The 12,092-nt window shown below is 37.7% G+C and overlaps 1 protein-coding gene across 1 annotated transcript in view; it reads left to right on the forward strand.

Annotated features, from left to right (window-relative positions):
• The window catches only part of KCNN2 (potassium calcium-activated channel subfamily N member 2), a 523,285-nt gene that overhangs the window by 482,924 nt on the left and 28,269 nt on the right, over nucleotides 1-12,092 (forward strand). The window contains exon 9 of the mRNA XM_058277220.1: nucleotides 7,091-7,232. Within this exon, the coding sequence (XP_058133203.1) occupies nucleotides 7,091-7,232 (142 nt within the window). The remainder of the gene's footprint in view (nucleotides 1-7,090; nucleotides 7,233-12,092) is intronic.

A 12,092-nucleotide genomic window follows, 5' to 3' on the forward strand; every position in this document is an offset into this window, starting at 1 on the left:
ATTTCAGGAAGTTCTAGTATTAGAGTCAGGAATGAGGAATGAAGAAAAGAAACAGGGAACACCGGTTTTGAAATTGGCATTTAATCGTGTCTTCAACCCCAAACATTTCTTTTGCCCTTAGTCCACCCGTCTTCAAAGTCTATCTCCAGAGAATAAGCCTATTGCCTGTTACTTGTCTAAAAGTGTCGGTCAGTAGCAGGGACCTGGAAATCCATTGTTCTGTATGATTGGATTTCATCGGTTTTTGTTTCCAGCTTTAAGCCTCACCCATCCCTTGCATTGTACCTGGTTTTGTCAAGTTGTGAACCTTCCATGTGTTCATGTGACTGGCTCCCCTTTGGTCATCATTCTCTAAAATAATTTGGGTTATATTCCCTTTACACTACCAAGTCAGTTACTGCTTTCCCATCTATTTTCAGTAAGACAAGATCTACATTTAATTTGGGGTATTTTTTTGTTTTTAGGTACTGGGGCCAGGTATTGAACCCTAGACCTCGTATGTCGAAAGTCAGTGCTCAGCCACTGAGCCACATTGGCTTCCCTGAATTGGTTTTTTCATTTGTTTGCTTGTTGTTTGTTTTTAGTAGGCATTGGAATTGAACCTGGGACCTCCCATGTGGGAAGCAGGGGCTTAACTGCTTGAGTCACATGCATTCCCAAGTGGTATCCATTTTTTTCCTCAAAAGATGGATGATTACTTCATCCCTTCACTTTATTTTTTTATATAAATATATTTTTTATTTTTAAAGAAGCTTTAGATTACATAAATGTTACAAGAAATGTAGGGGATTCCCATATGCCTCCCTCTTTCCCCCTCCCTTACTTTCACACATTAACAAGATTCTTCATTAGTGTAGTATATTTGTTACAGTTGATGAACATACACTGAAGCATTGCTACTAACCATGGACTATAGTTTACATTGTAGTTTACACTCTGTCCCTCACAATTTTGTAGGTTATGACAAAATATATAATGGTCTGTATCCATCATTGCAATGTCATGCAGGACAATTCCAATGTCCTGAAAATGCCCCCATATTACATGTTACACCTATTCTTCCCTCTCCCTCCCCTAAGAACCTCTGGTGGCTACTACCTTTATATCAATTATAAAAGTTCTTCCATTGCTAGAATAAAAAGTCTATAATAGAAAAATAATAAGTTTACTTTGGTCCATTGTTCATTCCCCAATCTTGAGGATTCTGGGATGGTGATGCCCATTCTGTTTCTAATTAAGAGGGGGTTTAGATCCCATGTGGCAGATGGATGGAACGATCTTGCTTGTATTTGTAAATATTCTCTGTTCCTTAGGATGGGCATTGTTCATTATCATCTCCTTGTTAGTTGTCCTGGATGAGTCCAGTGAACTGGAGAGTAGGTGTTGCAACTCTGCTGAGATTCAGGACGCAATTGGCACATGGATGGACCAAAGATTTAAGTATCTGGGACATATGTTTAGCAAGTATAGTAACAAATTATAGGTTCAAATAAAAGGGGCAGAAGAGCCATGTGTAGGGAAACTGTAAATGAGTCTAACTTTGTTACACTGCCAGGGTGCTGAGTCTCTGAGCTTGTCTGTCCTGCATATCTCTAGAGCCCTCAGGAGCTCTGCTATTTAACGCACTGATTACTGTTGCTGTCAAGGAGATCCTGCTTAGGCATGCGTAAGCGTAACCTTTTGAATGACCTTCCAACTCACTTTGAAATCTCATAGCCATAAAAACTCACTTGTATTTACCATTTCCCTGTTTTGGTCAAGGTCTATTTTTAATGTGCCATTTATATTTATTTTGATTACTGTTGGCTATAAATCTGTCCTCTTGCTATTTGTTTTCTATCTGTCCCATTTTTCTTTATTTTTCTAAGTTATCACAATCTATACTCACCTGATATTATACTACTCACTATAGTGTATCTTCAAGTGATACTATACCACTTCACGTATAGTGAAAGAAACTTATAGCCATATATTTCCACTTCTCCAACCTTAAGTAGTTTCACACACATGTACTGATCATTACTCAGCTGAATAATCAAGCGGGCCTCTCAGAAGATCTCTGCAGTTCTCTCCTCTCTGGTTTATGGCTCTTTAAATCTAGATGCTTGGCCTCCCTGTACTCTCAGCTCAGGAAGACCTCTGGACTTTGCCTGACTTTCCTCCCTGAGAAGCATCCTGGAGACTCTGTCTAGGCATTAAACTGAGGCAGTTGTGTGGTTCACCTTGTTTATTTACCATCTCAGGGATCACTGTACTTTAATGCCAGATGACCAAAGTCTAAAAACCATTCATTCCAAATATTTTTCTGGTTTCTTAGTTATTTCTTGTTCTCTAATGTATTCTTTACTTTCTTGTGGATTTATACCTTTTTTATTCCCTTGCTCTCACTTTAGAGGTATTTCAGGAGAAGAGATAAATTGTGTGAATTGATCACATGCATTTAAATTTCAATAATACCTTTCACCATAGAACTAAGGCTCACATTTGAGATTGGAGCTGCTTTTTTTGAGATGAGACCTTTTTGTCATTCATACTATGAATTGCCTTTTTAATACAGAAGGATTAATGAATCTACTTTATCAGGTGTTACCTTCCATTGTTGAAATATTTTGTCTGGATGTAAAAAAAAAAAAAAATGATCTTTTAAGTCCCATACAGTCCTTGGAACATAACACAACTGATCTGATTCATGTTCACTGTTGGGCAAGAATTATTCCTGTCCTTCTTTTGCTTCTCTAAACTTGTGATCTTTAAGGCCTTGCATGTGGCCTAGGGCAAGTCAGGATGGAGAACAAATGTTTCATATTGTCTTACTAATTCACTCAGTAAACACCAATTCCCTGCTTTAGCTTTCTAAGAACTGAGTGAAGATACAAGACAAAGGTATAGCCCTTGTCCTTAAAGTCTTCATAATTTCAATTTTAGGGACATGTTATATGAGCAAATTATACATTGCATGTCTATGACCCAATTTAACATGATTGAATGGTATTGGAGGTATCCACAATGGCCCAGTTTGGAGTACCATGCTGACCAAAAGCAATGGGGAATCGGGAGATGGCTCACGAACAGATTCTCAAAGGACAAATCAGAGCTAGGAAGGTGGGGTGTAGATATTCCCAGACAGAAGACAAAGTACCTGCAGAGAAAGACTTTGAAAAGAGGATGGCAAAACCATCAGGCTTTCGTGTGACAGAAGCTGGTGTTGCTTACAGAAGGGGCAGAAAGAGTTCTGGGTAGAGCCTGCATCATTCAGAAGGGAAGAACTCAATCATTCCCTTGGAAAGATAACCCCTGTGAACTTTTAACAAATGCTACAGAAAGCTGTCATATTCTAAGAAACAGTGCTAGACCCACAGTTGGCAGTGAATGAAGGGATAGAATATAAGAAAAAGAACATTTTGCTTCTTTTAATACCTTAAAGCTGATTTCATACCCTTTGATTCTATGAAGTATACAATGCTATAAAACAATTTAATAAGTCCTCTCCCCAAAGCCTTTACTTTTAAAAACTTTAGATTACCAGGCTTTCCTGGAACTAATTTTAATCTTACTGAATGCATTTTTTTTTTAATTAAAAAAGCATTCAAACTGACAAAACTTGAAATTTGCCATGTGAGTCATTTTTCATGGCTTTCCCAAAACAGTTCTCCTTGTGGAGAAAAGGTTAGAATTGTCTGTGAAATGAATTTCTACCTTAAGAAATGTTTTGAAATTTTTTAACCATTTAAATCGTGCATCTCAATTGTTCACAATGGTGTGAATCTGGCATAAATTTAAAACCTAGGGGCACTCCAAGTGATAATATCAGCCTGTTGATAACTCTAGTATTTGTTTTTGAGTTGCCAAAAAAGAAATCTGGTAGTTATTCTAATAGTATCTAATTTGATTTCTCATTACCTCATCTTGACGATTCATAACTGAGCATGTCTGAATGTAACACAGACATTAGTATGAGATTTTTTTTTTCCATTCTGAGCTATTTTTCAGGCAGGTTTATTACTTCCTAAGCAAAAGATAATTTGCCATAACATCCTAAGTCCTAAAATACTTAACTCCTAGAAAAAGATATTGTTTCTAACTAGGCTCTTCAATTCAGGATTATGTTTGACCCAGTGAAAGGTGAAGAGCATGTAATAAATATGGGCTGAATGATAAGATGGCATAGTACGTGAGAATGTTTGGCCAAGAATCAAATGAAGATGGGAGAAATTTACTTGTGTATTTAAAACTTCTGTATTTATTGAAGTTGAACAACAAAAGAGAAATCACCTTACTTAAATTTAAGTTCAGTGAATGCTTTTCATTACAATTTTAGAAATCAATTACTGTTCCAAACTTTGAAGACCAAATCCAAAGGGATACAAGAAAGAGCAGATTAGAAAGATATCCATAGCCAGGCTGAAATTGAGATTTCCTCTACAAACACTTACTTAATATTATGAAATTTGAACCTTATCTTCTTAGTTGCTCTACCAGAGGAAAACCCCATGCCTAGCAGATAGTTATGCTGTGGCCCCTCCAGTGTAGAACTAACTTGAAAGAAGATTTTATGGGCATGGTCCCGTTTTTTAAAATTGTCTAGTGACTGAGAACATGTTGTTGATATACCTAAAGAAGATTGCCCATGTATTAAAGCATTACATGTTAAATGAGAAAATACCAGTAAAGTGGTGAGCACAGCGTGCGTGCTCAGTATGTATGATGTCCATATTCATCAGGGAAGCTAGAGCCATCAACTCTTAACTATATCAGACCTTTGTGTAAACCGTGCTTTAAGAAACTGTCTCACTTTTTAAAGTTGAATAAGAAATTTACTTTTGCCTCCCCGCTCCCATACAACCCACCCCTAGATAATATATTCCTTGTTTCAAACAGCTATTAATACTTGAAGTGGAAAGCTCTACAGAGAGCCCCAGTATTATGCATATGATATAACCTAGAAGTTACATCAAAAGGTCTGATTTTGAAACAAAAACCACATTCTCCCAGTAAGGCTCCATTACACATCCAGAGCAGGCTCCCAGAGCAGTATACAGAAGGTAGCTTATCTCACGTTGCACCAATCAAGTCCCTGTTTTCATATGTACATATTATGTAACAAAGTTTCTCGGGGGAAATGCACTCTGTCTTCCTGGAAAGCTAGGGAAACCTCTTGCTCTACCTCTGGGCAGCATTCTGGAAAGAGGGACTTAGCACTCAGATCGTGACAGCAGTTCCCTGGTGTGGAAGGAATGACTGGCGCAGGTTCTGCCCTCCCGCCCCACGGCCTCACAGGGTGCCCCTCAGCAAGGCTTGGCTGTCTGTTCCTGCCATTGCTTTTCTTCCAGGAGATGCAGTAATTTCCCACTCCTGGCTCTGGAGTTTCAGCCAGGGGTTTCTCCTTAGCCAAGACTAAATCAGCAGGAAACAGAATTTCTTAGATTTTCTCTTACTTTTCTGGAAGAAGATGAAGGTACAAAAGTGATAAACAAGGTATTTGTTTGTGTACTTCCAAAGATAAGGGTAAAATCCACTAATATCACAGAGGAAAGCTCATACCCTGAGCCTGCCTTTTGTTTATAGAAGCAGGAGCCCAAGCACAGGATGAGAGACAGAAAAAGGAAAGTGTAAAAAATATGCGTTGTTTATGGAAATGTGTGTTGTCAAGTGTAAGTTGGATGTGGGCCATGAAACAGTCTCTTTGTCACCCCATCCCTACTAGCACAGACGGAGAATTGAGTAAGAGCTAAAGGAAGACGAATCCCAGGTGATTAGCAGCATGCTTTTCAGCTTTACAGAGCAAACAATGAGGAAATCTCAGTCCTCCCTAATAGTGTCCAAGAACTGGGAAGAAATAGTAGTCCATAGGAGAAGTTGGGTGAGAGCAAGGAATGCCTCTGGGGATCAGAAACTGGGGTCTGACTGCCACGGAGACCATAGGAGGGCCATCCTGCCTCATGCTTGCACAGAACATGTGTCCGGAGCAAATGCAGGGTAAAACTCACATGGCCTCACCAGTGTCATAGACCTGGTATCTGCATGATGGGCAAAGGGACAGCAGTTTGTTAATTCATGCAAAATGTTGTAGGAAATCTGGCTGTGGTATAAAAACCCTCCTCCCCAAAACACTTAACACCTCAAAAAATAATCAGGATAGACTATCCTTTTACCTCTTTTTGATTACAGCTCCTTGTGTGTAAGTGGTAAGACAACAACTTTAATTCAGCTCCAGTTCTGGCCAGGGCGTGTCATCAAAGGCACAGTTCCTGCCTTCAAGGAGGGCAGTTAGTGAAGGACAAAGGTTACGATACCAGGCAGGCCTGGCATGGAGGAATACAGAGCCCTGAGGGAGCATGGTGTGGGGACAGGGAGAAGAGTAGAAAGGACAGGTCCCCGTGTGAGTTTAGTTTGAAGGATGACTAGGAGTTATCCTATTAGGGACGAAATGGTAGTGAAGGACAGTCCAAGCAGAGGGAACAGCACGAGCCTGGAGAACTGCATGTTGTCCCGTGAGCCTCGCACATCAGGACTTCAAGGAACCATGAGGCGTGGGCAGGGGCCCGAGAAGCACATGAAGATAAATGCGCATGTATGGTCTTATGCTAGTACAAAAGTCAATGCTCATCCTTTCTGGTTTCTCTTCAGTATAACTTTCCTGTGATCTAAAACCTCTTTAAAAATAAATTTTATAATATAAAAAATAATAAACAGAGAAACCTAGAGAGATTACTCCCAAGTAGAATAAAATTAAAATAATTGTTTACATAAAAAGTGAGGCTGAGTAGTTTAAGTGGGAATTACAGAATAAGTTTAAAACCAGCTAACATAAGTCTGAATTATGTTTATATCACAAATATTTAGAAAAAATATATTTTATTCCAGACTTATTTTTAAAGTTAAGGCACTTCCTAATATCTTTCATATTATTTAGTTGGCGCCTCATCTGTATTTATAATAATGAGCAGTTGAAAAATCCCTAAATAGAGCCGTGTATAGAAGATACTCAGTGAATTCATTGAATTTGCATTCATTGAATTGAATCAAAATACCGTAGTGACTAGAAGCATAGATGAGTTATAAAAGACTGGTTATGTTTGCTATTTTTCAGGTACCATGATCAACAGGATGTCACTAGCAATTTCCTTGGAGCAATGTGGTTAATATCAATAACTTTTCTCTCCATTGGTTATGGTGACATGGTACCTAACACATACTGTGGGAAAGGAGTGTGTTTGCTCACTGGAATTATGGTAAGTGTCTTTCACTTTTTTATTTACACTCAAGGGGGCACTTAAACCTTCAGTCCCCATGTGCAAAAGTCACTGCGTGCTTCTTGTTTTCCCTGCAGCAGGAAATCGGTATAAATAAATCAGTTCTGTGTTGGAAAAGAGCATCAGGAGTTTTCATCTTAATTCTTCTCATCATGAAATTCCACTAAGGACACAGAGTTGTGAGATTGCTTCTTTGTAGGCCAGACACTAATCTGATGAACTAATATTTTAGAGCTTAGGCTTGAGAATCAGGAAGTCTTTTGTTTGAATCTGGGTTCTGCCATTGCCTACTATGCAAACTTGAGTGAATTTATCTTCTCCAGATCTTAAGTTCCTCATCTCTAATAGGAGGACCAAAATAACTAGTTTAAAGTGTGTTGAAGGATTAAAGAATTGCATTGTATTTTACTAATCCTATCATAGCATGCTATGTTACTAAATTTGTTATTCTTTTAACAAATACTTGAGTGCCAGCTCTGTGTAAGGCACTAGCCTACACACTGGAAATACAGCAAAGGCAGACAGAACCAACTTTAGAAAATAATAATTTTTCATTCCTTATGTAACAAGTGTATGAATAAGTAAAGCTTCTGTCTGACTTGGGCAGAAAGATGGGCTGTACTCAGAGACAATCACTGGGCAACCAACTTTAAAGCTGATATGAGAAGGCTGAGTAGCCAGGCAAAGGAAGGAGGGAAGGGCATTCCAAGAAGAGGAAATGGCTCAGCTGAAGGTAATGAGGCGAGAAGGAGCTCAGTACATCTGAGTAAGGCCACTGGGCCAGGAACACACTGAGTGAAAGGGAAAGCTCCAGGGCATGAGGTTGGGACAGGCTGCCAGGTTTTGTGGAGCACTTGGGAAAGGCCTGCTGCCATGGTGGCACTCCACTGTTCTGCAGAGATGCCCAGCAGATTCAGACACATTCCCTGCTGCTCACGTGGCCAGGACTGCTTTGTACCATTTGTTTTAGGTATATGAAAATGGGAGGCTAGCAAGTTATCTAGAATTTATAATATGGTAGAAGCTTTTAAATACTTAGGCCAAAGGCAGTTTCAAATTTTTGATGCACCATTTCCAATAACCTATGTTTCTCTTCATTCCCTAGCTGAGTTTCACAGTTTAGAAATAGTATATTATTCTGATGCTTGTTTGGCTTCATCCTATGTAAAGATGTGAACCAGAATTGGGAGCTCCTTAGACTGGCAATTCCCAGAACTTCTGAAGTTAGGAACCCTGCTCATTGCCTCCCACTGTCCATCTGCAGGTTGGCAGGACAGAGTACTGGCTCTTCACTTGAGGGCTTTAGAGTGGTGGCTGATGCAGAGGGCACACCTTGCAGTAGCTGCCTGGGCAGATAGTTCTAAGAGTCAGAACTAGATGGAAGGACTGAGTGCCAGGAAGTTTATGGAGTGGAACACCGTTCTCCACTGGTAGTACTGAACTGGACTAAGGCTGTGAAAACCACAAATATCTAGGGCCAATGTGCAGGTCACCAGTAGTAGCAAGATGACTATTTCAGGCCTCAATTGTGGAAAATATACTTTGGGGGTATAATTTCACATTATTTGCTTATAAAAGAAAAGTACAGTTTTGTGAATTGTAGTGGACTTTTTTTGTTATAACTGATATGGTTCATTAGATGTTTACTATTGGGTTCCCTTTTTTCCCCAAAAGATAGCATTTTATTATATAGTATAATGCTTTGAAAAGTAAAATTTGCTTAGATGTGTTTTTGGAGGGCTCCATAACAAGCCCACAAGGGACATGAATGATGCTATTTATAAAAACAGAACTGGTAATCACAGAGTGTTTCTTGCTCCTGCTTCTTTGAAATAACTTCCTTAGTGTTCCTTTTTGGCAAGAAGCCCCACTCTTGTCCCTGAATCAGGTGTGACTAAGGGTTCGTGCACACAGGCTCATTTGCAATGGGATCAGAGCCAATTTTGAGGTTAGTCTTGCCTGGATCTTGCGATGCTTTTATCTTTCCTCAATTTAATTTTGTCCTTAATGTCTCAAGAACAGCTCTTTCGAAGTCTCATCTTATATTACAAATCTTTTATTTACCTGCTTAAACAGCTTCCTTGCCTACACATCCCTGGTGATTTTACTGAATTTTTAAAAAATAGAAATTACCAACTTTTAATTTTACATGAACACAAAAATATTTTATGCCATGAAATTTACAGTGACATCTTTCCTGCCCTTGAAGCTCATGGTGAAACAATTCCACACCATTCTTAGACTGGGGAGGCCCACCCCTCTGCTGCCATGTAAGGAACAGACTTATTTCTCAATTGGCCCAGTCTGAAAGGTTTACTTGCCTATGAGGAACTTCAGTAATCTTTGAATAATTTATTAGAAATACCATGTATAGTTGGATTGTTTCAGGCCCTAGGCCAACCAAATTCTCAATGGAGTTCAGGCCACAGAGCATTCTTCCAGGGGCGAGCTTCTGATAGTTGATTATATCCCATGTAAATTCCCTGTGGATCAAGAGGTTACTGAGAAACTACTTTAGTAGTTAGGCTGACAATATGAAGGTAATTTACTCTTGTTTTTTTTGTTTTTGTTTTTTTCTGATTATATATAAAAGGTTAGCTTCCTTATAATGAAATGTGTTTTCTGCTTTGTCAGAGATTTTGCTTGGATGTTTGTTTTCTTTTGGTTTTATCTGCATATCATTTTGTCACTTTGGGTTATCTAAGCCAGCAATGACTTTTTTTTATTTCTGTCTGTTTCCCTATTTCCCCTTGACTTTCTCAATACATGTTTAGGTAAAACACACATTGCAGGCTTTCCAGTGATGGGCACACTCTCTGGCCTTTAATAAATTGTGAAAAATCACTCCTGAGAGAGTACAGGGCCATCTCTAAAACTTCTTATACATTATCTATGAAGTACTATATTACTTTGTATTGTTACATATTCAAATTTGCATTTTCTTGTTCTTATTTTCATGAAATTTTGATAGAACTTACACTGTTGTTTGTTCTTCATTTTGAAGTAAATACACTTTATCTAAATGCTAACACCTAAGAAAGTTTCTCATTACAAAAAGTACATATAAAAAAATCAATGCTTGATTTCTTCATAAAGCTAATGGAATATCTTAAACATTCATTGGGAAAAATGTGAAATTAATTGAAAAATTTTAAAATAATTGAATTGTGTCATGAATCATATTTTTGGGAGCCAAGTATATTAGATTAAGATTAATATACAGTTTCCTGAGGAGAAATATATTGTTAAACCATGAGGAGATGAGGAGAGTGAGTTTCTTATGTTTCTAAAGGAAAAACAAATGGCCTTAAAAAAAAAAAAAAACCTCTTGGTTTCTCTTCAGCCTGAAATATAGACATATAGACAGTGAATCCAAGACAATCATGTGAAGATCTTCTAATAATTTGTAGGTTGTATTTATAATGTTATAATTATGGAAATTAAAATAGATGGATCTTAAATCCTGAAAATGCTTTAAGAATTCCATTGTAATGGATCAAACAAGTCGAGTAGAAATTTCCTTTTTACCAAGATTTACCCTAGGAAATAAGAGTTTAAAAAACTAAGATCTCTTCTTACAGTTATTAAAAAACAAAACAAAAACATATAATGGGATCGCCTCATAGATGGAGTCATTTGTTTTCATTCAAGGAAAAACCATTAAGGTAATAATTACTTATTTTTTCTTTATTCTTCTTCCTTTATCTGAGGAAGTACTAAGAACCTGAGGATTTACTATTATGATAACCAGTGGGGTAAATTCTCACTGGCTTTGTTCTTACAGTTGAAAGTGGTAGGCAAAAACATTGTTATATCAGAATGCCTGAACTTTAAACCAGTACCAATTAGTTTCTTAATGTCTCCAACTTTACAATAAAAAAAGTAATTGTTTTACTTAAGATTTAAAGAGTTATTCTCTCTACTCATTTATACACACACACACACACACACACACACTACATATACAAGTCTTGAAACCTATGCATTTCCCCTTACCCATACATGTATTTGATTTATAGCCTCAGTGGTAAGGGTCTCATCTTTATATTAGAATGAAGATTATTCCTTTGTAATTTTTGTTTTCCTATTTCTGTAAAATGATGGCAACTCTTCTTGGCCCTTAGACTATTTAAAGTGGATTGGTATCTATGTCCTGGGGATACAGGTTGATTATCTGATAAGGGGTTCTCCAAAAGTGAGCTGTAAACCCCTAGACTTTGATAAAGTTTACCAAGGACCTTCACATACCTGTGGTAAGAAGGTTTCTTTCATCACAATGGTGATTCTGGGTAAACAAAAGCAATGCATAAAAATTTCCTAGTTTATAACAATTTGAAAATCACCACACTAGTTAACTTTTAAATTTTACTCGGGGAAAAAAGAAAAAGTAGTAAATTCAGTAGCCTTTACACCACCTTGCCTCTTTCTTGAGAATATTTAATATTAATAATCCTCTCAGCATCAAATTTGCCACATGTTGAGGAGTCTTGATTTAAGATCACAGGGCATCTCAGTCAATTCTTAGAGTTAAACACAGTGTGAATTAGGTGGCGCTCTAACAATAAATGGCTGATGTGAGAGAGGGCTAAATCTATGGTCTGATGACATTCCTGCTACTTTGTATCATTCCTTTGAGATTTTTGTTCCCCTACTGGTGAGAATAAAATCCCGAGAAACTAATCTGTAACCATTCCAATGCATGTATGTGAATGAACAAAAAATTATAGGATCTCTTTGTGTGTCTTATACCAGTTGACATCTGGTAATTAATATCAAATAATTTTGAAAAGTTTTTTTTTGGGGGGGGCGTTCTTTTTGGTTCTTTCTGGTGTGTTCATT

Source organism: Dasypus novemcinctus, chromosome 2 (genome assembly GCF_030445035.2).
Source record: "Dasypus novemcinctus isolate mDasNov1 chromosome 2, mDasNov1.1.hap2, whole genome shotgun sequence".
Lineage (NCBI taxonomy): Eukaryota > Metazoa > Chordata > Mammalia > Cingulata > Dasypodidae > Dasypus > Dasypus novemcinctus.